Source organism: Patella vulgata, chromosome 5 (genome assembly GCF_932274485.2).
Source record: "Patella vulgata chromosome 5, xgPatVulg1.2, whole genome shotgun sequence".
In the NCBI taxonomy this organism is placed as follows: Eukaryota; Metazoa; Mollusca; class Gastropoda; family Patellidae; genus Patella; species Patella vulgata.
Genome location: NC_065883.2, coordinates 33,143,980 through 33,171,890, shown reverse-complemented (window position 1 = coordinate 33,171,890; position 27,911 = coordinate 33,143,980). Strand labels below are relative to the sequence as shown.

Below are 27,911 nucleotides of genomic sequence, written 5' to 3'. Positions count from 1 at the left end.
CCCTGGCCCCTAGGCCCCATTCCCATTTGTTAATCCGGCCCTGATTATACGATTACATGCGGATTCGGGTAGGCGACGTTTCGGACTCGGGTAGGTGACGTTTCGGACTCGGAGATAAGTGTAAAGGAATGGATGAACACAAACGTCAATTCAGTCTATAATAACTTTTATTTACCAAAAAAACATTGTATTAAACGATCACCCGAAACGATAACGACGATTTATAACAACGATCACATTATTTGTTTGATAAAATGATAAATTATCAAAATAAACTCAGTCGGTCATACGTTATTTTATTTATGTAATACAACATACATTTATTTCATAAAACATACATGTCTCATTTTTTTTATTATTTATTTTTTTCGTTATAAACCGTGGAATGGCATTGATTTAACAATGAAGTCAATAATGAAAGGATCACTAGTCCATTACATTGAGTTGTGTCCCCTGATGTAGATGGCGCCTCAACAAGCACCTGCCAAATTGAAACAAAGTTTGATATGACAACAATTTCTCTTTTCGTGAAACGCGTTGCTTAGGCAACCAGAGAGGTAAGTGACATTTTAGAATTTCAGCAAATATCAACCAATTTAGTCTTTAGCTAATTTCCGATTTTTGAAACATTTGGATTAGACAGTGTGGTGATAATTCGTAGCGCGAAAACTACCAGAACATGTTCATTCAGGTACTTAATTTCATCACACCTTTCTTCGTGAATTTTGGATAAGGTTTATGGTTTCAAGTATTGTACTAGTAGCGCTTGTCACACTGGTAAATACCTCCACTTAAGATATTCAGTTACGTTTTGAGGTAAGGCTAAGACATTTCAAGAGTGACAGTAAGAAGATTAATAAGATAGAACTTTTTAAAAAATCATGCAAAGTGAAAGTCTTCGACATTGCAAACACGTATTATTTTTCTATTTAAATCAACATTGATGTTATCTAACCGGGAAAAGTTGGCTTCTGATATCCAATATTTAAGACAAATTAAACAAATACCATTGGTACATGAATCATGTACCATAATGCGTTTTAGTGCGATTTGTAACAAGGGACACAGAGAACGAGGCTAGACATATTCCACGAGTCATGTCAAACGGTGACGCCAAATTCTGATCTGTAGAGCATGCGCCATAAATACCAGGGGCAGATCCAGAGGGGGGGGGGGGTTGTGGGTCGACCCCCCCCCCCCCAGCTCAGCTACATAAAATTTTTTTGTAAATCAAAACTTTTTATGAGAATTGTTTCTATACCGTGTGCTTTATCCTTTATCGTCAGATGTGGGACAGGATTGGCACTCAAAGCGCGAGATAATGATATAGACATTATGTGATATCACAATTGATGCTTTGCATCCATGAAATTGAATCACAATGTCATTGTATTAATTCATAATAAAAATTGACGTCAAACGAGATGTTGAATTTCTCTGTTTAAAAAGCTCAATGTGTGTGTATATACACCATAATGACGATAGAGGCAATGCGTGTGTGGGGGGGGGGGGGAGGATACATTGTCTCGGGAACCTGGCAAGCCCCCTCCTGCAAAAATTCCTGGATCCGCCCCTAGATACTATGGCTAGAGATTGCTGTTTGATTGAGACTTCTGGCGTATTTCGCCGAACATAACTGATTAGAAATTACAGTTAAAACAGACACGATTGAATGTAAATCAGTTTATATACATTCATATTACATTATCATATGAGTTGCGACCCATTTGTGTCAATTTCTCGGTCCCAAATATTAGCGATTTAGCTCCTTTAAATATTGGATATCAGAAGCCCATCTTTTTACAGTAAGATACATGTAACAACATCAATGTGGATTTAAATTGATCAATAAGTCGTGTTTGCAATGTCGAAGACTGTGGATGATATTTTGCCTACTTTAAGACTGAACAATATGTTTAATCAGATGGTCGTCATACATATACGAATTGATATTCGATAAATCTTCATTTAGTTTGTGCTTTACAAGAGCTGAATAATAATTTCAATAAATCAGTTAATCTCAATATGTAAATTTTACTAACAATAATTTTTATACGCCCATAATGAAATGCCACGACTCATTGTCATCGTTCCGTCCTCCACAGCTGAGGCAATAATAAAGTCATTATTTGATTGATGCTTTATTAATACACAGTGTTATGTTCAAGAGAAAAATAATCGTACTGATTTTCAACAATTACTGATTTTGATTTTCTAAATCTGGTCTCTTAGTGTGGATTTTTATACAGTTATCGCAATAATGAAAATTTCAAATTATCGTCAAGCCCTACATACTACCATTTACATGTATTGTGTTTTTTCGTAGGTAAATTAGTAAACTATCTAAATGATATGTAAAAGATGCAATTATGCTTTTAAAGGAGCTTAGAGTTAAGATAAAATAAAATATAGAGGGACTGCTGTATCTTGTGATATTTTTGCAGTTTCGTTTTCCATAAGGCAGTCAATTATTAAACCCATCTCACTCTAATAATACATGCACACCTTATATTTTGTTTGCAGAGTTTTTTTCGAGAAAAGATAAATTAAAATGGTTGTCAAAAAATCAGAATATCAAAAACAATTTTCCCCGACAATATTAACCAAACACATCCCAATTTATGAAGCCAATTTAGAATGTCGTAACAGGCGTCGTGACCAACAATATTCACATACATCTATAGCATGGGATGATTCTGATACAACTTCAGAAGAAGAATTAAAAAGAACTCAAGAAAAACTAAAGGAACTGAAAATTAAGAACGATGAACAGTGTCAAGTACCTGAATGTCCAGAATCACACCACAAGGAAATAAAACCAAAATCTGAGGATGTGAAAGAATTTTCGAATGACCAAAATTATTTAGACAAAGTCAAAAAACTTGTTGTAGAAGACATTGAAAAGTTGGATTTTGGTAAGTATCGATATTTAAGTTTATTCCTTATAAGCCACCTGTCATTAACAAACTGGGATTTTTTCAGGCAAATAAGACTTAGGTGTCTGTCATTCTGTTAGGTACAAAACCTTTGGTGTCTGTTATTTTGCACAGGGTTTCTATATACTCCAGGTTGAACATAGTCTCTATCATCCAGAAAAATATTCTACGAATATTAGTCTGGATACGTTGTCAACATTTGAGAAAAATTGGCTAGATAATCCGGTCTATTACATTATCATAAATGTCTAAGGGAGGTAACTCCTCTTAAAACAAAATGTTTATGCCCATGAAATTAATTTAAGAATGTCATTTCAAAAAATTATGGATAGCATTCTTTTAGTTTTCAAGCCCCTGTTTTATGTAATAATCTACCATTTAGTTTAAGATGTTGCACATCTCTATATTCTTTTAAATGAGAGCATCGCAATCGATGCAATCTAGTCCACATTCCTGCTTTTATTCATGATATGGTACTTTTTAAAATAAAGTGGGTGTGACACTGCCTCTGTGGGTTGGGACATGCACCAAAATAAATAGTTGCTATTCTTACGGTATGAGGAATAAATATGCCAAGTTCCAAGATGAGCCGGGGGTGGTGGGGATGGTCGAATGGTTAGCACGTGCGCGCTGTATCATAAGGTCTGCCATTGAGTCAACTAGCGTGGTTTCTATTCCCCGGTTGTACCTGACAAGGAGTAGGGTCGCCTGTCCAACCTTGTGGGTTTCCTCCCACTTCTAAAGACCCCTACGCTCAAGCGAATTATTGAAATAAAATTGAACCATGTGGGTGAAGGTTAAACTCCATCTCTCTCTTAAACCCAATCTCTCTCTCTCTCTCCAAGATGATCCATTCAGATTCAGAATGCCAGTCTGTGGACAAAAAACGTGGCTCTGCCCCTGGGGGTTGGACATGGACCAATAAAAATAGATACAACTCTATGATGGATCGTACTGAATTGGATCCAGATATGTTAATAATTGCAACCTGTAGTTTATTTACAGATAAAATATTAATAAGTTCAAAGATAATCCATTCAGAATTGTAGCCTTCAGACGGTAAACACAAAAAAATGAACATGGCTCTGCCCCTGGGGTTGCGACATGCTCCAAAATCAATAGTTGCCGCCCTTAGGCTATAAGGAATACATACATGATACATGGATGCCAAGTTTGAAGTTGATCCATTCAGAATTGCAGCCAATATACGATAAACACAAAAATTGGGCGTGGCTCTGCCCCTAGGAGTCGGGACACGCACCAAAATAAATAGTTGCCGTCCTTAGGCTATAAGGAATACTATATCAAAAACAATAGGATCATCTGTAGGGTATAAGGAATAGGTATGCAAAGTTTCAAAAGGATCTGTAAAGAATTGCAGCCTGTAGTCGACTCAGACACACACAAAAATTGGGTGTGGCTCTGTCCAATGAAGCGACCCTTCATTGAGAGTTCTCTCAACGTTATCAAGAGAGAGAAAAAGGGTTTAATATCCACTCGACACAAACTGCATGTGTAGGTCATTGTGGGACTAACATGGTTCAATTTTATTTCAATAATTCGCTTGTGCATAGGGGTCTTTAGCAGTGGGAGGACCTGGAGAAAACCCACATGGTTGGACAAGTGACCCAACTCCTTGTCATTTACAACCGGGGAATCGAAACCACGCCAGTTGACTCAATGACAGACCTTATGATACAACCATCCAACTGTCATCAACATTATCAAACACATGCCGCTCAAAGACGATATTATCAGCTGATTAACCACTGACACTTTTGAAAGTAATGGTCAGCATTTGTTTCCATTGTCAATCTTACGTTTTGTACTTCTATTAAACCAAAAACTGTTAAGCATTACGCAAACAAGCTTTTCAGAAATATATTTTCATTTCAATCCAATCATCAATAGCTCTGAGGCAACCAATTGCTCAAACTTGTAATCAACTCTATCAAATATTAAATAGGATCCTTGGCTTGTGCTGTGGCTGCAGGATTGATGTGTACACTGCCTATGATAAACATTGCATGAAAGACAAATATTGAAAGTTCAGCTGTATAGTAATCTTGTTATATACTCTTACACATGTTGATTGTATGAATATTTTTTTAGGTAAAACTAAGGTTTTAGAATGGGGTAAGAAAAGGAGAATGAGAAGACCAGATCGTAAACAAAAAATTCCGAGAGCACGTCCATTCTCGGCTCCAGCTCCACGGAAACAACCAACAGTTGAACACCCTAAACCCTTCCTATCATACGGCCATGGAGATGGTGAAAAAACAACTGGAATTTTATGGACGCATAATGTCCGTGCTGGTACTAATGTACGTATGAAAATCATAGTTAAATCTGTTAATTAATAAAAAGCAATAACAGTATCACAAACATAGAAGATTGTTTATGCTTGTCTGTTGTTTTTTCTTTAAATATGTGTCCTGTTGGGTCACAGAATTATTTGAACAATACCAATGACACAGGAATTTTAAGTGATGACATTCCATTTAAGGCTGTTCAACTCACCTTCTATAATATATATAATATATATTATAACAATGTACCAACACTGAATAAAGATAACAATGTTCCTTGTGTCTATGTCCATTTTTTTTGTTGGGATTCTTATATAGATGTGTAATTCACAATTGACTCTTGGAAATTCAAAAGTTAACTTATATACAAAGTACATATACTTCATGTAGGAACATGTATTTATTTGAATTAATATTTGTCCTCTACCTTTGAAAGAAAACAGAGGACTACTAAAATGGGTTCGTCTGTCTGTCCGTCCGTCTGTCCTTCACACTTTTTGGGTCACAATAACTCTCTCTCTAATTGAGCTAGAATGTTCAAACTTGGTGTAGGTGTTTATTAGGTCAATGCCTTGATGGAGTACGAAGATGAGCATTTCCTGCTAAGGGTAAGCAGAGATAAGCCATTTGATTGGTTGATGCTTTGGGACATGATAACTTTAGTTCTAATTAAGTGAGAGTGAGGACACTTGGTGTATAGCTTTATTACATCAATACCTTGACTAAGTTCGATAATGAGCATTTTCTGCTCAGGGTAAGCAGAGTGATAAGCAATTTGATTGGTAGAGACTTTGGAACACAATAACTCTCATTCTAATTAAGTTAGAATGTTTATGCTTGGCGTAGGTGTCCATTAGGCGAATGCCTTGATGGAGTTCAAAGATGAGAATTTTCTGCTTAGGGTAAGCAGAGATAAACAATTTGATTGGTTGATGCTTTGGGACACAACAACTTTAATTATAATTAAGCGAGAGTGAGGACACTTGGTGTATAGCTTTATTACATCAATACCTTGACTAAGTTCGATAATGAACATTTTCTGCTCAGGGTAAGCAGAGCGATAAGCAATTTGATTGGTCAAGACCTTGGAACACAATAACTCTCCTCCTAATAGAGTTAGAATGTTCAAACTTAGTGTAGGTGTTCATTAGGTGAATGCCTTGATGGAGTTCAATGATGAACATTGTCTGCTTACGGTAAGCAGAGATAAACAATCTGATTGGTTGATACTTTGGGGCACGATAACTTTGGTTATAATGAAGTGAGAGCGATGTAGATTAATACATTGATGGAGTACGAAGATGATCATTTTCTGCTTAGGGTAAGCAGACATATTCAATTTGATTGGTTGATGCTTTGGGACACGATAACTTTAGTTCTAATTAAGTGAGAGTGATGAAATTTGGTGTATAGATTCATTACCTTGACTAAGTTCGATGGTGAGAATTTTCTGCTTAGGCTAAGGAGCGATAACAACTCTGCTTTTAATTGAGGTAGAATGTTTAAACTTGATGTAGATGTTCATTAGCTGAATGTCTTGACCGAGTTCAATGATTAACATTTTGAGCAGAAGCTAAGCAGATCTAATCAATTTCATTGGTCGATGCTTTGGGAGAAGATAATCTTGATTCTATCTGTTAGAGAGTGATGAAACTTAGTGTATAGTTTGATTGCTCGATACTTTTGAAAAAAATAAATGTGCGATTAATTAATGTGTCATCTATTTATTTTGGAATTTCGGCGAGGGACATAAACCTCACTGTTGGCTTGTTTATTTCTGTTAAAGATGCCTATTTATTTGTTTTAAAAGCTCTTAGGAAGTGTTGGGAATGAGCAGCAGATGACATGAAAATGACTCCAACATGAGCCATGTCATGAATGAATTGCGTTTAGTAAGACAGATCAGTTTACTATAAATATAACATAATGGACAGTTATTTATTGAGTTACATTTCATGTTTCAGGTTTACGCTTCAGCCATGAGAGCTAAACAACTGAGACAAGAAGAGGCAAAGAAACGCGAAGAAAAACATAGTAAATATGTTTGGTTAAATGATAGGAAAAAGAAAGCAATCATACAACTGATGAAAAAAGAAACTGAAGATTGGGAAACAGAATATCAGAAACATTATCCAGCCTATGATAAAGTTATTTACGAACGAGCATTATCAGCAAGACCAGACAGTCGTAGAGAATATTAGATAAACTATTTCTCATAGCCTTATAATTTTATTGATAACATCTATTATAAGGGTGCGTCAACCATTAAACATGTCATCATCACTCTAGATAGTAATACCAGACATGATCATTCTAACTTGGTTTTAAAAGCATAAACAAAATATCATCAGAAAAATTCATCCTGGTACAATCTCATAGGTTTCTGATCATGTAGAAGGATTGTATATATTATCAATGCTCAATGTTAAAGATGCATTACAGAAAAAGAGCTAAATCTGTCTATTATCTATGGCATGTTTTTGCTGGCTTCAAATGTTATATATAAACTATTATTTAGACATTTATTCACATGTCAAGCCCATAATCAACTCTCTAGAACATCGGATGACTGAGATATTAAGCGAATGAGAGAATGTCTGGCATATCTTCGTTAAAATTTAAAATGGTACTTGATTATCATAGTAGTGGCACTTGAATATCAAGACTATAATTTAACCTGTTTCTTTTCAAAACTTCGATCATCCATAACATTCGGAATAAAGTAATTTCCATAATATTCATTATATATTTTTTAACTATTATATCAAGAACGGTCAGCTGTTTATCTAAATCTTGCATCTTTAATCAGTGTACGTACATGTATGTCATTTTGGCTAACATTTTATCAACAGGATTGATATTAGATGTAGTAACAAGGTTTTATGTTCCTATAATTTATCTTTATTATACTTTCTGTCAGTGTATATATCTAATATGCAAAAAACAAAAGTTATTTTTAAACTCCCAAAAAGTAGAATCAAGTAAAATATACTTTTTTTTTGTTAATAGATCTCTTCTATAATATTTTAGATATTAATATATTATATTATACAATTGTTATTAGTATATTATTGTATTATAGTTGTTTATTGTTTTATTATATACGCTTGTGTAGAGTCATTTTTTATACGCCCACATTTTCATGTGGACGTATATTGTCGTCGCCCCTGTGTCAGTCCGTCCGTCCGTCCGTCCACAATTTGTTTGTGGACACTCTACAGGTCACAATTTTTATCCGATTTCAACAAAACTTGAAATATAGCTTTATCCAACTAAGATCTCGGATCCTTTCGATATTGGTATGTATCGGACTGTAACTTCATGGATTATGGCCCCTGATTGTACCAAAAATCGCGTTTTTAGCTTGTGGACACTCTAGAGGTCACAATTTTGATCCGATTTTGATGAAACTTGAAACGCATGTTTCTAACCCAAAGATCCTGGTTCCTGTCGATATTCGCACATATTGGATCGTAACTTTTTATAATTATGGCCCCTGATTGTACGAAATTAAGGTTGAATTGGAATTTCGGGAAAGTCGAAATGAAACTGCCCAACAAAATGGCCGCTCTTTGTATGCAAATTGTATATAAGTATGTAATTCAAAGGTTATGGACCTTCTAGAGGTCACAATTTTTATCCAATTTTGATGAAACTTAAAATATATCTTTATATTCCAAAAATCTTAGTCCCTTTTGATATTTGTGCATTTCAGACCATAACTTTCTGGATTATGGCCCCTGATTGTACATAAAATCATTTTTGTTTTTAGCATGTTCTCTATCCATCTCTTGCAAAATGTGGGCATATCCTGCCTGGCAGCCGCTGGTTATCCTATTTTGATGAAATTTGAACTGTATGTTTATAACCCAAAGATCCCTCTCCCTTTCTATATTCACACATTGTTAGCTTTTTCTCTGTCCATCTCTTGCAAAATTTGGGCGTATCTTGCATGGCAACCCCTTGTTTATATTACAAGATTTCATCTGTGTCATATTTACAAGATTTTTGTGTGTAGTTGTTAATAGTAAGTGCAGGGGGACTGCACCACACACAAAGAAATATACAAGACAAATCTACACAAATTACAGACATCACAAACAACAAACATACACATCAGATCCAAGTGAATAGATCCGGGGGGTAGCTGTAAGCGTCCACTACACTGTACTGTCCCGGGCCGGCAGTGATACAGATTTCACTCAAAATGAACACACAATAAGCGAATATTTCCCAAACAACCTATAATACTAATACTAGTGTGAGTCATAATCGGCTATGTGCTACATTAAATATAAATGTAGACACATTGAAGGAAAGTACCTTTATGAGTAACCATTTATGTAAAATTAAGAAGTATTGGGAGAGCGCAGGGGGAGATTATGCCCATTTTGGGGTGTGCAATTTATTCTTTAGAGTCAGACCAGGTTAATTTCTTTAACAGCTAAATACCAGCTGGTAGTATTTACAATTTGTGATTACATTATTTATTTTGAAAGGGGCTTATTACGCTTATTGACTCTATATTTTCCTATTCATGAGAAAACTCATGATGCACATTTTACCCTAAAAAAGTGGCCTTATTTATATAGATATTTAAGTTAAAAATTATGAATGAAACAGAATTCCACAATGTAAATAAATCTAGATTTCATAGATATTAAAATAATTATTATATCTATTACAATGTTTATTCCTTTATGGTATTGTGCACAGGCCTTTGACGGTATTAAAACCCTTTAAGGCGCTAATAAATGAATATTATACTGACAGTATTAACACTAGACTTGGTGCTTATAAATGAACCCTAGGACCTAGGCTGTTGGAATTTGATGAAGAGTACCGGTAGGTGGAAATGACTCTCCAGGGCAAAAGATGTGTTATTACTTCATAGCACACTGCAAGGCGCATGTCAGGTTAATCATGTCAGGTTAATGTGGAAAAGCTGGTTGAATGCTGAACACCAAAAACTAAAAGATCAAAAGCCGTCGAAGAATGCTTACAACTTGCATTGGAATGTTTTATAACTAGTTCATAAACAAAATGCTGTGCTAAATGGAGAAATTGCCGTCTGAAAAAACATAACCCACGAAGCACTTTTATAAGTGGCCTATCCTGGCCCATGACCCACCTACAGTGATCCACATGTCTTATGCGGGGCCTATTGTAATCCATGACCAACCTAGAGTTCCCCACTATATTTATGCGTTATCTAGCGTGACCCATTACCCTGCTAGAGTGTCCACCATTTTCATGCGTGACCTAGAGTTCCCCACAATTTTTATGCGTGGTCTAGCCTGACCCACCTAGCAATTTTTATGGGTGGCCTAGGGCTTTTTCGGTAATAGTGTTGTTTTTTCGGTATTTTGGGTTTTCAGATGTTTTTGGTAATTGGTATGAAAAAAAAAAGGTTTATTGGTATGTCTCACTGACTTTTCGATATTTTGTTTGTCATTTTTCGGTACTTTTTTGTAATTATTTTTCGGTACTTTTCGAATTTTTTCGGTATGTAGTACAGCCAATCCATATGCCTAGCATAGTCTAAATATGATATCCACAGATCCATTTCACAAGTTGAATCTTTAAAAAGAATTGTTGCGAAGATAATTTGAAATGCATTTACGACTAGGCATAATCTTATTTCGAATTCCAACTGTCAAGGGATCTTTTACGTGCACGCCAATGTGTACACGGGACCTCGGTTTTTCGTCCCATCCGAACGACTAGACACCACGCCGGAATGTGTTGTGCAGTGTTTCCAAGTGACGTCATGTCGTTATAAGGGGTCATTATGACGTCATGACGAAAATTGTTGTTTTGATAGTTTGTTAGCCATTTCATTTAAGCTTGTAGATGGATGGATAGCATAAATGCCGACGACCTTTTATAGTTGGCCTAGACCTATATTATAGCCCAAAAATGTTCCAGTCCGAAATCGGTGCCAAAATAGTTCAAATTGGACAAAATTCAAAATGGCCGCCGTTTTGGGCTGGTAAATTCCAATTTCCACCCAATTATCATAATATGATCGATTTTGGTATCAAATTATACGTTTTTGGGGTAACTGAATCCATTTACATAAATACTTTTGTGATAAGTGTTACCGCCGAGTCAATATTGGGGGTTATTTAAGATGGCGGACAGTTTTGGCGGGAAAGGCCGAATTTTACATAAGGATCAAGTTTGGTGTCAAAATATATGTTTTCCAGGTAGCTGAATCCATTTTTGTACATATTTTGGTGATTAATTGATTCCCTGTGTCTCTATAGGAGAAATTCCAATTAGGGATTTAGATTACAGATTAGGGAATGGAGGTTAATGATAATCCTACCTTAAAGCTAATACAATGACATTCATCGAGTATCAACTAAATTTCATTTGGAGTGTCGCCCAGCTCACTGCGGAAGCGGCGTATGGGTATGTCGACTGGGGACACTCCCAGGTTACTGCGGAAGCTGATCATGCCTATTGAAGCACGTTGCTAATTTAATTCACAAACTGATTCAAATTTTGAGAAACAGATGGATACAGTATCGCCCGTTTGTCACATATTGAATTTAGGTCAGGGATCTTAATCGGCTCATTATTGTCGGCCTGCAATACCCGTTATCTTTCCGTCATTTTCGGAATGGCGGTAGGCAGTTCATTATCAAATAGTTCACTGTATATCGGGATCCATTTGTGTCGCATTATTTGAATCATTTTGTGAAATAAATTCGCTGTGTGCTTCAATAGGTTTGGTCATCTTGGCTCCACTGTCGATGTTGGTGATCGAAATCGGACACAGTGAGCTGCCTGCTACGCTGCTTCCGCAATGAGCAATGGTCGGCCAGAGAGTCTAAATGAAATTTAGTAAATGCTTGATGAATGCAACAGTATTAGATCTGAGGCAGACTCGACCTCTCTTAATCCCAAAATCTCCAATGGGATTTCCAAATATTTTGACCGAGGAGAACCAGTTGATTACCAAAATGAGTAGAAAATGAAATCAGCTGTCTCCAAAATGTATATTTTGACACCAAATGTGGTCATTTTGTAAAATTCGCATTTTCCCGCCAAAACTGGCCGCCATCTAGAGTTATTTCCCAATATTGACTCCGCGGTATAATTATTCACCAAAATGTGTATGAAAATGGATTCAGCTACCCCGAAAGGATACATTTTGATACCAAGCTCGATCATATTATTGGATACAAATTGACATTTTCCAGTCAAAACCGGCGGCCATTTTGAATTTTGGCCAATTTGACCCATTTTGGCACGGATTTCGGACTGGGACTTTTTTGATGATAATATACTCTAGACCGTCCATAAATCGTGGTCGGCATGCCTATTGCAGCAAATGTCTACACTTTTGCTATCCATCCATCTACAACTTCAAAATATATGGCTAACAAATCATCAGAAAGGAACAATTTTCGTCTTGACGTCATAACAACCCCTTATAACGCCATGACGTCACTTGGAAACACTGCACAACACTCACAGAGTGATGAATTACTAAGATATTGCTTTTATAATAGCATTGTCTTACGCCTAAGCCTTCTTAAACAACAGCTTTGAAGTCTTTGATAGAATATGAGCAGAAAAAAAAGGATTTTGGTCCAATGGCGGCCATTTTGTTTGACATCATATTTAGACCCTTTGCGGTAGCTCAATTTCAGACAACATTTGATGTTGTTCTCTGGACCAAATACTAGGCCTATAAGAAAATGCATTCAAACGTTCTCTTGCATTTTTTTTAGGGTTATTCTGCAATTTGACTACTATCACATTAGGCTACCATTTCTAGACCAGAAATGAAATGCAATGTGGGTTAACGTCCTACTGTTCTAACTAGATCAATGAAGATGGCTATTCGCCATGCAGTGTGCTATGAGGAAAAGCTTGCCCAGACAGTGGCGTTACGGCCTACTCTTATTTCAAATTCCAACTTCCAGGGGTTCTTTTATAAGCACGCTAACGTGTACACGGGAACTTGGTTTTTGGTGCCATCAGAAAGACTGGACAGTTTCTTTCGAGGCCCTCCTTGCAGCAGGATGTCAAGGGGAAACCACGTTGGAAAATTCTGAGGTACTTTCTCGGCAAACATAGGGATCGAATTCCGGACCTCGTTGAGCCTTACTCACTGAGTCACCATTTCGGCCCATTTGTGAACAAACAGAATAGGTAAATTCTTAACAACTAGATATATTTGCAAAGGTATATTAAAATTCCACACCGTTTTACTGGAATAATATTCAATCTTGATTTCTGATCTGTGAGATCTAGTATAATTAATTCCATCCTCCTCTAAAAAAACTACTCTACTTTTTTTATAATAAGCCAAGCCAAGAGAAAGACTGACGATTGTCCCGTTTTGTTCTAAAAAAATCATCTACGATATCCAAAATCTATTTTTGAGATAATATTTAAGTTCAGTGAACCTGAAATCCTCATAAAGGAAATATTACAAGCCATACAAAACAGAAAAATGATGATTATCTGAAAAATCGTTCATTTTAGGGAAAATCTTGCCGTCATTTTGGATTTTAGCCAACTTGGATTTCGGAAACTCTTTTTTTAGATGTTGTATACTATTCAAAAAAAGTAGGGAATATTTGATTTTGGGGGCATAATACTAAAATATGCAAATGACTACGAAAAAAGTCACTATAGAACCTAACAGAAGAAACATTTCCAGTAACATGTGACACCGAAACGCACCAATAGTTACCGCATGGAATGCAGGTGATGCTTCGGATCATCATGGGGGTCCAACTCAAGATTTGCACGACTCTGACTTTGAATGTTACAGTCATTGTGGCATTGAATTCCAGGGTGGAAAAATCATTTTAATTGTTTTAGTGACCAGAAAACAAATTTTGATATGCGTCGGCTTACCCAAAATGAAAGGTTACGTGCCCTTGGCATGCTACAGATCGGCACAACACAGGCGGTTGTGGCGCGGACGATGAATGTTTCTCAGTCTGTCATAAGCAGGCTATGGTCCAGATACCGTGATACACAATCTGTACAGGACAGACCACGCTCAGGTCGACCAAGGGCGACAACTCAAGCCCAGGATCGATTTATCCGTACCTTGGCCTTGAGAAATCGTGTCATCACAGCAATTCAGATCAGCGCTCGTCTTCAAACAGACACTGGTGTGAGAGTGAGTGGCCAGACGATTCGGAATCGACTGCATAGGGGTCACCTTCGCGCCCGACGTCCTCGCGTGATCCCTTGTTTGAGAGATCATCACATTCAGGCAAGACGTCGTTGGTGTAGGGATCGTCAACACTGGGATAATCGACGCTGGAGCAATGTGATGTTTTCAGATGAGTCAAGGTTCACTGTTGATTTTTTGGACAGACGTAGGAGGGTGTGGCGTCGTCGAAACGAGCGCTTCCAAGACGTTAACGTCATTAGACATGATCGATTTGGGGGTGGTTCTGTTATGGTGTGGGGAGGCATCACTGTTGCTGGAAGAACGGCTTTACATGTTGTTGCAGGGCGTGTTACAGGCCAGTACTACCGGGACAACATCTTGGCAGTCCATGTTCTGCCGTTCGCACGACGTCATGGCCGCCGTTTCATCTTCCAGGATGACAACGCAAGATGTCACAGGGCCAGGATCGTTACAGATTACCTCCAACAACAGAACATCACCACATTACCTTGGCCAGCACCGAGTCCCGACCTCTCCCCCATCGAGCATGTCTGGGACATGCTTGGACAGAGGTTACGTCAACGTCAACAACGTCCTGCCAATGTCCAAGAACTTGCTGCTGCGTTGCAACAGGAATGGGACAATCTGGACCAAAATGACCTTAGACGTCTCATTAGGAGTATGCCACGTCGGATCAATGCTTGTTTGGCAAACAGAGGAGGATTTACCCGTTACTGACTTGGTTGTGATGCTGTGGTAACTTTGCTGTTTGACCCCGGGTATCATTTTACCCTTATAATGGTCAGTCTGTGCCTAACTTAGTCTAACGATCATTTGGAATAAATCGATGAATGTGAACTTCATTTCATTTTGTCATTTGTTTCTTCGTCAGTTTCATTAGGTGACTTTAATAACACTTAAAAATCAAATATCCCCTACTTTTTTTGAATAGTATATTTAAGTTCAGTGTCACCGAAAACCCTTTAAATGGTATCTTATATTTTTACAAGGCATATCAAACAGTAAAATGACGTTACGTATCAAAATCGTCTTCAGTGACAAATTTTGCCAAAAAAAACAACCGGTCTTCAAATATCGTTCCGATTGTGACAAACCTAGCTAAACGTTCACTAAGTTGGTACCCTACCTCGCCGACGTTCAACTTTTTTTTTAAATTGACAGTCTACTCAAGAGTTTGCGGCCACCGCATCTGTACAGAAAGGGTCACTGGGAGTATTTATTTATGCCAAATGAACAACTTAAGAAGACCACATACATAATTTGGCTAAATTTACTCTAAACATGATTTGGTAATAAACTTATAAAATAAATTTTGAAAAAAAAAATGCCAAAAACGTTGCTTTTTTCAGAATAATCTGTTGATTTGGAAAATATATGATTATTCACCAACATGTATCATATAATTTGATTGCGAACATTTTGATCCATATTCCATATCAATAGGTCAACCTGTTGAGGAGTTATGAAGGTTTCCCTGTCGCGCTCAATTGCAATGAAATAACGGCGGCCATTTTTAAAGATGGCCGCCAAAATGGCATTTAGAAAAGTGACCCGGAAGTCCATTAACCAAATTTGAACACTTCGGCACCAGGCTAAAACCTGAAAATTATGGCTGAATTTATTCATTAAATTGGTAATGATACTCCAAAATCCGAGGTCTGTCACATGGACTATTTTACGTTGGTTGGGTCTACCTATTTTTTTTTTTTTTTTTTTTTTTTTGATAGTTTTACAGGTTTGGGTCCATGTTATTTCTACCTGCATTACTGGATTAGCTGAGTATTGCACTGATTATCAAGATTTTCCTTTATAAATGCTTATAAAACAAAACAATACACAAAGCATGTTAGTGAATTTATTAAATGTTTTGCACTAAAGTTGATGTAATTATTGTTGGCATATAAAATGTGTCATTGTGAAGCAAAGACAAGATAAATTAGCAGAAGCTGTGAATTATTTTGTAAAAAAAACAACATTTTACACCAATACTGTGCGTCTATCTAATATCAAATGTCATTGTTGACCGAGAGGTGTATAGTTCTCATAATATCTCTAATAACTCTTGACATTTGACCATCACCTGGAATCTGAAGAAAAAAAAACGAAAAACAATAAAATAGGTTATATTAAATTGTCTTAAAAAATGAACAAAGTAATGCTGTTTAGCTTATATTTGAAATAGTATTTGCAAACCGTATCACGTTCGATGTTGTTTACAATTTTAACACTCCGCCAAACCATGGTCCTTATAATACATTATAAGGTCCATGACCAAACCATTCAACCTGACGAAGGTCCCGACGTGCTCAATCGCCAAATTGGGCACATGGTGGTGACACCAAACGGAGTCATAATGATGATTGCAGGGTAGAGTACGTATCAAAATTCTAAATTTGTTCGGCGTTCATGCTAAACATGTAAAGCGACAATGAAGTGGACATTTTCGTGTTAATATTAGAATAAGATGATACAGAATTAAAATTTACACTGAACAAATAAAGAAGTTGGATTAAACATCGTCTTGTTAGAAATTACATGAATAGAAGTTAGAAATTAGACTATAACATGTTAGAATTTTGAATCTAATACACCGCCATAATCAATGTGCTGTAAAACTCCCGGTCGTTGCTTCAGGAATATGCTTTTTAGAGAGATAGTACGAGGGCTCACACAAACCAAGACGCAAGCCCCCATGAATTTTGTAGAATAATTATTTCTACAAAAGTGAAATTTTAAACATCCACATTTTTAGTTTTTATGGTACTGTTGATTTATAAAGATTGAAAATTTTGCATAGTCACCTTAAAACTTGCAGTAAGTTCGAGCCAATCCTTCTAATCCGCGAAGTTCTTGAATTCCGATGGCCTCCATGAAACTGGGACAGTGAATTGCTAGCTGTTCAACACAACTAATGGCGGAAGTCATCGCTCTAAAAAATTAACAGTGAATGAAATTTATATTAAAAGGGGATACAAGGAATTGAAAGACGTTACACCATAAATGTTCATATCGTGGAATTAATTTGATAGTATTCTGTGGTTCTGTGGTTTAATTTATTAAGTAGAATGACTGTTTTCCGTTAATAATTTTACATCTGTATCCAGCTCAGCTTATGCTGAAATATGGCGGAATGCATTCATGTGTAATGTTGTGTTAACACTTTCAGTTTCTGGTAAGAACGACATACTGTATTTTAAACGTCCACATTCATAATGTGGACGTATTATAATTATACCGTCGCCCATGTCTATGTGTGTTTGTGGGTGTCTGTGGGTCGGCGACAGGGTGCAATTCTTAATGGATTGTCTTGAAACTTTGTATTCTTATTCCTTGTACCCGGAGGATGATACGTATTGTTTTTGGGACATGCCCGACCCCTAGGGACAGAGCCACGCACATTATTTGTATTTGTTTGTCATCTACAGGATTCATTTCTTAAAGGATCATCTTGAAACTTTGCATACTTATTCCGTATACCCTGAGGATCACCCCAATGTTTGTGGTGCATATCCAATCCCCAGGCCGCAATTTTTAATGGATCGTCTTGAAAAATTTTCATACTTATTCCCTAACGATGACCGCTATTATTTTTGGAGCATGCCCTAAGTATGACCGCTATTATTTTTGGTACATGCCCGACCCCCTGAGACAGAGCCACGCCCATTTTTAGTGTGTGTCTTTGTGCCGCCTTCAGGTCGCAATTCTTAACAGAACGTTTTGAAACTTTGCATACCCATTCTTATACCCTAATGATGATCTCTATTGTTTTGGTGAATGCCCTACCCCCAGGGGCTGAGCCACAGCCATCTTTTTTGTGTGTCTCTGTGTTGCCTACAGGCCACAATTGTTAATGCATTGTCTTAGAACTTGATTTTGATGCATGTCCCAACTCCTAGGGGCAGGGCCACGCCCAATTTTTTTGTTTATCGTATACTCGTCGCAGTTCTGAATGGATCATCTTCAATGCGTTATAGCCTAAAGGCGGCAACTATTGATTTCGGTGTATGTGTCGACCCCAGGGGCACAACCACGCCTATTTTTGTGTTAAGCGTCTGAAGGCCAAAATTCTGAATGGATTATCATGGAACTTGGTATACTTATTCCTTATCCGAAGTACGACAACTATTGATTTTGGTGCATGACACCCCACCCCCATCCCCGGGGCGATGCCACACCCACTTTTTCACTTTTTATTTATATTGTTCCATATCCAATCTCCAGGGACAGAGCCACGACAATTTTTTGTGTTTATCGTCTACAGACTGCATTTCTGAATGGAACTTTGCATATTTATTCCTTATACCGCAAAGACATCAACTATTGATTTTGGTGCATGCCCCGATCCCCCGGTTCGGTGTCACACCCGCTTTTTTGTTAATATTTAGTCTGTAAATTTGACAAAACAAACCAACGCCCAGCTTTCTTTGCCTCTTGCCATATTATAGTCATTGCAGCCATTTCATATTTCATGCTCTTCATTTTAAAAAGTACCATATCAACCAAAGCAGGAATGTAGACGTATATTGCAGCGGTAGCGATGCTCTTGTTAAAGTGAACTACCAGTATGTACATGTGATCTCGATTTTGTTTTCGTCCCACCCGAATGACTAGTCACACGTTCTATGTCAACACGACAGGTGTCACCCCACGACTTATAAGAACCCAGATCACATTATTTACTACCATGTTTTATTGTTTGACCGTTTCTGGTGCCAAATATTATTTAGATAACAAATTATACATTTTTTCTTTTTGTGAGAAATTAACTTTCGAGCTCACTCGTTCGATCGCCGCATGGTAAGGAACATAATTTGTGGGGATCAGACCAGGGCTATCCTAGCCAATTCCCTTGCCGAATAAGAACTGCGGTTGCGACAACTTCCCAAGACCGACACGAAATTGTAGCTGGCATTGCAATCAAACATTTCATACACTAAGCTCGTTTTACAACACGCTTATGAAACCCGGATATTTGAATTTTGCATTTTTGAATAACCAATTTGAGTACAAATTATTCGAAATGGAAATGGATATCAGCAGATTAAAAATAAACAGGCCGTTGCCAAGAGACGGGTAGAGAATAGGCAAAATCGATAGGGCTCATACCCTCGATTTATCTAAATCGAATCAAAAATGTAACCTCTACGGTGTATATAAGCTGTGTAGATGATTTTCGTACAACCAGTGGCAATAATCTACGTGCCAAAATCGAACCTATCCGAGATCTTTACGACATATATTTTGAGTTTCATGAAAATGGGATAAAAATTGTGACAGTGTTCACAAAAACATGAACGGATGTCATGAAAATGTGGGCGTATACTAAATATAAACCCCAATAAATCAGTTCCTACTGACAATTTCTACTGATTTTTCAAAGCACATCCAAATAACGCAATATGTGACATTGTTTAAGCATATTTTGACATGGTACCCAAAGGAATGACAGATACCTCGGTGCGAGCCGAATTTTTTTTTTAAATAATAATTTTAGTCTTTTTTGTGTCTTACTTAAAATAAAAAACCCCAACAAATCCCAATTCCAACAGCCAAGAATGTGTGTGTAGCGTGGCGAAGATTTTTTCATTAAATAATAAATAACTCAAGCTCCGAGTTTTTCCTATGGGCCTTGATTCAAATCCACGCTCCACCACAAACCATTAAACCATCGATGAGAACTAACGTATGATCAGTCTAAAAATCGCATTGCTTCCTCTAAGAAAAGTCAACAAATTGTTCTTAAACTGATAAAAGTATGGCAGGGCATGTAACTATATATTATACATATCCTTGTGTATTAATGGTATATCCCTGCCTAGGGAGGGTGCTTTGCGTTTTATAATACCCGATGAAAATTATTTGAAATTTGACATTATTAAATAAACTGAAACTTATCTTGACAATAAATTGTTACGATTACGTACGGGCATAACTCCCGATTAGTTACAGCTGCAAGAACAGGAGCATTACATGCATGGAAAGCTCTAGACGGTCCATCTTCTTCGTGAGGACAGCGTGTAAAGGAATTGGCTAGGGTGTAACCTGCATTTGAACAGAAAATAAATAAATTATTTTTTTAAAATATACATAATGAATTTATAGTTTTTAAAGATACATTATCCCCCTACACAGAGCTAGTTCCATAGCCGCCCCGCCCGCTAAATCCCTATTCTTTGGCACCTAGAAATGGACACAAATAGGTAGCAACGCATATAATGTAATATGAATATAAATTGATTTACATTCAATCTTTTCTGTTTTTACTGTAATTTCTAATCAGTTATGTTCGGCGAAATACGCGAAGAGTCCAAACTGAATGGCAGTCTTTGGCGTCTGGTTATTTTCACGTTAAGATAACAACATCAATGTTGATTTAAATTCATCAATAAGTCGTGTTTGCAATGTGGAAGACTGTGGATGATATTGAGTTAAAGACTTAATTACTTTAAAATATTTTTCACCCGCCTTTCGAAGAAAGTAGAGGACTATTAAAATGAGTTTCTGCCGTCTGTCCGTCCGACCAGCTGTCTAGTCCTTCGGATGAGACGAAAAACCGAGGTCCCGTGTATACATTGGAATGCACGTAAAAGATCCCTTGGCAGTTGGAATTCGATATAAGAGTAGGCGATAGTGCCGCTGCCCGGGCAAAATTTCCCTCATAGCAGACTGTATGGCGTATGCCCGTCTTCATTAGCCCAGTATAGGAGCAGAACAGTAGGACGTTAAACCCCATTTCATTTCATTTATTAGGTGAATGCCTTGATGGAGTTCGAAGATAATCATTTTCTACTTAGGGTAAGCAGAAATAAGAAATTTGATTGGCTGATGCTTTGGGACTCGATAACTTTACTGAGAGTGATGAAACTTGGTGTATAGTTTCATTATATCCATACCTTGACTAAGTTCAATAATGAGCTTTTTCTGCTCAGAGTAAGCGGAGCGATAAGCAATTCGATTGGTCGAGACTTTGGAACACAATAACTTCTAATTGAGGTAGAATGTTCAAACTTGGTGTATGCGTTCATTAGGTGCATGCTTTGATAGAGTTCGAATCGAAGATGAGCATTTTCTGCCCCGAGTAAGCAGAGAAGCAATTTGATTGGTTGATGCTTGGTGATACGGTAACTTTAGTTATAATTAAGCGAGAGTGATGAAACTTGGTGTATCAATGCCTTGATTAAGTTCAATAATGGGCATTTTCTGCTCGGGATAAGCAGAGCGATAAGCAATTTGAATGGTCAAGACTTTGGAACATAATAAATGTCCCTCTAATTGAGGTAGAATGTTCCAAAATGGTGTAGATGTTCATTAGGCGAATGTCTTGACTGAGTTCAATGATTAACATTTCCCGTTAAAGCTAAGCAGGGCTAAGTAATTTCACTGGTCGATGCTTTGGGGCAAGATAACTTTGATTCTAACTGATAGAGAGTGATGAAACTTAGTGTAAAGTTTCACTACCAGGTACTTCAAAACCTTGACCGAGTTTGATCGTGAACATTTTATGCTTAGACCAAGTATAGATAATCAGTTTGATTGCTCAATACATTTGAAAAAGATAAATGTGCAATTAATCAATATGTGACATTTATTTATGTTTGGGCTTTCGACGGGGGACATCAGCCTCACTGTTGGCTTGTTAAAATCCATGTATATAGCCTATATATATTTAATTTCGATTGGTTTTGAAGAGGTTGTCGTACGCTCGTGAACAATACAACTACAGACCAGTGCTAGGATGTTTCTATAATTAGCCTGCATGGCCTAAGGTTATTATTTTGATATTCAAATTAGTGATGTTTATTTTCTTGATTTGAATGAATATGTCTTTTGGAATGTTTTCGTAACTTATATATCACCTTACTAGATAACTTCCGTTGCTAACGTTGCTAATTTAATGATACACCCCTCCAAAAATATAAATAAGCCACCATAAATACCACTGCCCTTGCAAACCAATTTTATACTTGTTCGTATGTCTGGGACCGTCTTCATTATCCCGGTTGATGCAGTAAATTAGACCGTTAAAGGGGAAGACCAACGATTTTCAACAAGGTTTCCAAAAATTTTTAATATATATATTGAAAAATAATCTCCTCTGTAACACAAGCAAAAAGGGTTTTGTAAGCTAGAAATTATTTTTTTTTAAAACTGGAAGTGATGTAGTTGGTTCAACACGTTCACTGTTCTCTATAGTAAGCATACAGATTCGGCATAAGTTTGCTACTGTATTTTGTTCACGCGTCGTCGTTTGTATGAGAATCCGACCAGAGGGACTGTTTATTTGGATATTATAAATATGGAATTAGGTTTTTTTAACGTTTAATACACAAATCTGACGTGTACATTCACTCATACTACGTTGTGGACCAATTCACACTACACGCGGCAAACGAGAGATATTTCGTCAGCTTGAATGATTTTGTGCGTGCTGGGTCTGCTGACAGTGTTTATATTTATTTCAACGGACTTGTGGCACATATTATATCTTCACATAAATATATAAATTTCTAAAGTATGTCAACGTCAGACACCAACGTATCCGAATATAAGATATCTCTCCTATTGCAGTCTACTGTAATGCCGTACAGATTCGAGCCCAGTCATTCTGAAGAGGAAATGAAAGAAAAATAGGAACAGTCGTTCACGTCGACATTATGCGCCAAATACACTATATTATATGTCTCACGTGCCCATAATTTTGGTCTGTTTATCTTGCAAAACACTGTCAGCAAGCACAAAAACATCGAAGCAGACGAAATACATGTCACTTGCAAGCTGTCAAACAACCACGTGATGTAAACAATTAGCCATGAGTGAATTTCCGCAACGGCTTTGTGTACTAAACTATAAAAAACCCCATAAATTCGTGTTTATAATATCCTAATAAACAGCCCATTTGATCAGATTTTTGGCCAAAGGACGACACGTGAACAAAATACAGCTGTAAACTTATGCCAAATCTGTATGCTTACTATATAGACCAGTGAGCGTGTTGAACCAACTACGTCACTTTCGGTTTGAATAAAAATTAATTTCTCGCTTATAAAAACATTTTTACTTGTTTTACAGAGAGGATTATATATGAATATATATTTAAGATTTGTGGAAACCTTGTTGAAAATCGTTGGCCTTCCCCTTTAAACCATTTTTTAAAACTATCTTTTTACTAATAATCAAAAAAGTATTAATACGTTAACATTTAAAGTAGCTATAAGTCCGTAACTCAAGATCATCCAAAATCGTCGACATTGAAAACACGAATTTTTTTGCAATTTAAATCAGCATTGGTGTTGTGGTCTTACCTGGAAAAGATGGGCTTCTGATATCCAATATTTAAGACAAAATAAACATTTTACCATTGGTACACGAATCGTGTAGGCCTACCATAATGCGTTTCAGTGCCATTTGTAACAAGGTGCTCAAAGAATGGGGCTAGACATATTCCACAAGTCATGTCAAACGGTGATGCCATATTCTTATTTGGAGAGCATGCGCAATATATAGGCTACTATCGGTGTTGACTGGAATAACCAGACGCTAGAAACTGTCTTTCGGTTGAGACTTCTAGCGTATTTCGCCGAACATAACTGATGACTATTCACAGTAAAACGGAAACGATTGAATGTAAAACAGTTTATATAAATTCATATTACATTATTATGTGTTGCGACCCATTTGTGCCAATTTCTAGGCCCAAAATATTAGCGATTTAGCTCCTTTAAATTTACTCACCCAAAATGCAGATAAATCCGAATACACTCAATGCCTTCATCTTTGTAAAATAGACCACTTTTCGATTTGAAGCTAGTTTAGTGCCACTTGCTCAAGTAGTAAATTATATTTGGCAAATTTTGATATGATGTCCGTATTTAATAGGAAAGTAGACTCGTTTTCCCTGTCTTGTATTATGATAATGATCCATTGAATTTATAGAAGAGTTTAAAGAGAGAACGGATGTTGCCGGGAAACAGTCATACATACATGAAATAAATATGTAAAAACACTACCTAACCGATTTCCGTTTATTGTTTTAAAAAATAAACCTATGCAAAGCTATCTTGGTAATTGATTTGTTTATTGGTTGTACAAGAGCCACGATGGCATTTTAAATCAGTTTGACATGAACTTTCGTCGGTGACTTTTCAAGCAGAGATAATTTAATAGAAGATGTAATCAACCGTTATTATATCCATACTAGTTTAATCCCTTAATATCCGTAGGAAATTGGGTGAGCAATTATCAGATGGAATACTGATATGCTATACTATAATAACAAATAACATGTGAATATCAAATGAGATCTCTATAACTAGCACAATAGTTCACTCTTGGAAGTGCAACACGAGGACTCGGGGCATCTAACAGCAAACGTCTGGCTTATACGGTAGACCCCACCTCACCTCTCGAACAAAATTATTGCCAGGTTGCTTAGTATATTTATAGGCGTCTTTACAAAAGACCACCAGATTTGCCTGCTAACCAATCAAATTTTTCTGAAACACAGTTTGATGATTTACTATTGCGTAAAACTGTAAACTTTGTATGTAATGGTACATTAAATCTTATCTTGTCACATTAATTGCTTGCGAAATACACTATATTCCGGAGAAGGAACATGTCAGCATCCCAGCATACTTCTCGCAGTGTTTCGTTTGATTAGACCTAATCCCACTCAAACACTGCTGTAACGAAAGCAAATTTCTGTTCCAAATTATGACTGGTCAATAGCCCGATTAACAACCAATACCTAACTCAACTGCGTAACAATATCATTCGAGTTAAAACGGGGCTCCAGATATGTTTACGTAATGTTACGTGATGACTCACGAAATTTATTATGCCCAATTAACCAGTGCATAGCCGAATATTGCAGAAAATCTACCCTCCCCCCCTCCGGAAGCTCTCGGGGTCTAGATCGTCGGAGACGCTTGTTGGACGATTTCTGGCTAATATAATTACTCAGTGATGAAGTAAAATTTTATTTCTTTTCATGAAAACACAGTCGATGGTGGTTCCTGTGATGCTGACCCTGACAAATATACAAGGTTGTGGACACTCTAGAGATCACAATGTTTATCCGACTTTGATGAAACTTACAATGTATGTTTAAAAGCTGTCGATATTTGAGCATATAGGACCGCCACTTCCTGGTTTATGGCCCCTGATTGTACTAACAATCACATTTAGCATGTAGAAATGGTTCCACTACTGATGTCTTACGTCTTACTCCAGCCACAGTTGTTGCGGACGATGTTAAAAACGAAGGCCCATTCTAAAAAACGATGTTTTTTATTCGATGACATACATTACAATTATATCGATGGACGATGAAATGTGGAAGCGTGCTATCCGTTCTTTCTCTCTCGAAGCTCTTCACCCTCAGAGGTACGATGGGATATATGCTGTGTTTGACACCTGATCGAAAAATGTGATCTCGAATGGCTGCGCTCTAATACCATATCGACCACGTAATATCATTTTAAACATATCCCCCTCCTTGGTGTGACTAACATCAAAAGCGAAAAAACAGATAACCTACATATTATGAACAAAATAATCACAAAAGTTCTATAGTTAATGTCAAGTCTCGAACAGTTTTTAAACAATGAACGATGTTTCGATGCATTTCACTAAAATTTCACGAATTTACCGATTGAACACAATATACACGAATGAACACGATATACATTTTTTTTTATTTTATATTTTATTCCATAAAACGCACACTATGGACTCTATAAAACGCACACTATAAACTCCATAAAACGCACACTATGGATACATATTTTCTAAAAACACAGGTTTACACTATAATATTACACATCTAATGGACACAAATGACTTATAGATCGCCTGTAGATTTTTTCTCCAATTTTCACATCCACAACGCGAACGTGATTATCGACACCTTCATACACTTTGATTATTCGACCTAAAGGCCATTTTCCACGCGGCGATTGGGGATCCACAACTATCGCGATATCTCCTTCCTGGAAATCTCTATGAGTACGATTCCATTTTTTACGAGAATTGAGCATTGGTAATAATTCGCGTAACCAACGCTGCCAGAAATGTTTTACCAATTCCTGAACTCTGCGCCATCGTTTTCGTGGATTGAAACGACAACTGTCAACCGACTCCGGTGCCAATTGACCACTAACTTGTCCGTATATAAAATGATTTGGGGTCAATACAGGGTCATCTAACGCGTCATCACCCTGGTAACACAGTGGTCTAGAATTTATCAGACCTTCAGCTTTTGTAAAAGCTGTGATTAGTTCTTCGTCGCTTACGTCAGCATCACGAGTTATGGCTTTGATAGCCCGTTTCGCAGACTTTATCATGGCTTCGAAGACTCCACCGAAATGTGGCGATAACGGAGGATTAAACTTCCATTCGATAGCATTGTTCGCCATTGAAGTACCAATTCGAGTTTGGTCTAAGGCGCGTAACAAATCGCTTAATTCTCGTTCTGCACTAATAAAGTTCGACCCATTATCTGACAATACGGTTAAAGGTTTGCCTCGGCGATTTGTAAACCGGGAAAACGCGCACAAAAACGATTCTGTGTCCATACTCCACGCCATCTCCAAATGACAAGCGCGGCTAGATAAACACGTAAATAAACACAAGTATCTCTTGAATCTAGTTTTACCCCTACCGTGCTTGGTATAGAAAGGTCCCGCATAGTCAACACCAACCCTTGCGAACGCACGTAGTGGAGATCCAAGACGATATGCAGGCAAAGGTGCCATAACTTGTTCGGCAGGCTTCTTGCGACGTCTGACGCACTCATTACAAGCGGACTTGACAGATTTTACGAGACAACGAGCACGAATAATCCAAAATGCAGTCCGTAAAAGCGACAATGTGTGTGAAACACCGATGTCGTGGTTGCCATCCTCGTGACAAGCCGATACGATAAGACGCGATACATAGCTATCTCCCGGCAATATAACGGGGAATTTCGCATCATACGATAAATGTTCTGACTTGCCGATTCTTCCATCGACGCGAAGTACTCCATTGTTATCTAAACAGGGATGTACTGTTAACAGTTTTGAACTCTTAGGAATAGACTCTCCCTTAAAAATTGCGTTAATCTCATCACTAAATGCAGTAGCTTGAGCAAATTTATACCAAAATCTTCTAGAGTGATCAATTTCTTCAGAACTTAGAGTTTTTGATAGGATGCGCGAATTAGAGTTTCTTGAATTGTTTACAAACCGAAGCACCCACGAAGTTATTCTTAAAAGTTTAGACCACTTAGAAAAACGTGACGGTGCTAATCTTCCGAAGTCTTCTATGCGTGGAAAAGTTAGAAAAGTATCCGAGACATTAGATCGAACTTCAGTCAAAGCTGTATCAACTGAAGCTGGTATCTCGATTTTTGGCCAATGTGACGATTCTTGCGAAAGAAACGATGGGCCATACCACCATGCGTCACTGTGGGCTAAGTCGGCTGCGGTCATGCCGCGCGTAGCTAAATCAGCA

At 37.3% G+C, this 27,911-nt stretch overlaps 1 protein-coding gene and 1 long non-coding RNA gene across 3 annotated transcripts; one reads left to right on the top strand and one right to left on the bottom strand.

Annotated features, from left to right (window-relative positions):
• The first annotated feature begins 412 nt into the window (after positions 1–412).
• Positions 413–9,926, top strand: LOC126821781 (centriole, cilia and spindle-associated protein). 2 transcript variants are annotated; one of them, XM_050550281.1, is made up of 4 exons: positions 413–557; positions 2,524–2,915; positions 5,049–5,260; positions 7,210–9,926. In XM_050550281.1, the coding sequence occupies exons 2-4, from the start codon at positions 2,552–2,554 to the stop codon at positions 7,444–7,446; spliced, it is 813 nt and encodes a 270-aa protein (XP_050406238.1). In that variant the 5' UTR covers positions 413–557; positions 2,524–2,551; the 3' UTR covers positions 7,447–9,926. The 2 variants fall into 2 exon arrangements, with proteins under 2 accessions (XP_050406238.1, XP_050406239.1); XM_050550282.2 differs by lacking the exon at positions 413–557 and adding an exon at positions 687–816.
• A 6,330-nt stretch (positions 9,927–16,256) lies between these two features.
• LOC126821784 (uncharacterized) lies at positions 16,257–24,306 on the bottom strand. The gene is made up of 4 exons (XR_007680494.2): positions 24,150–24,306; positions 20,342–20,459; positions 17,219–17,346; positions 16,257–16,504 (listed from the first exon to the last, which is right to left on the bottom strand). It is a non-coding gene; the product is annotated as an uncharacterized LOC126821784 (long non-coding RNA).
• Positions 24,307–27,911: the final 3,605 nt, after the last annotated feature.

Bases quoted from the DNA above. Each gene is read 5' to 3' on its own strand.
- LOC126821781 (XM_050550281.1), top strand. From the start codon at position 2,552: ATGGTTGTCAAAAAATCAGAATATCAAAAACAATTTTCCCCGACAATA. The intron at 2,916-5,048 runs GTAAGTATCGAT...ATATTTTTTTAG, and splicing joins CATTGAAAAGTTGGATTTTG to GTAAAACTAAGGTTTTAGAA. The intron at 5,261-7,209 runs GTACGTATGAAA...TTCATGTTTCAG, and splicing joins ATGTCCGTGCTGGTACTAAT to GTTTACGCTTCAGCCATGAG.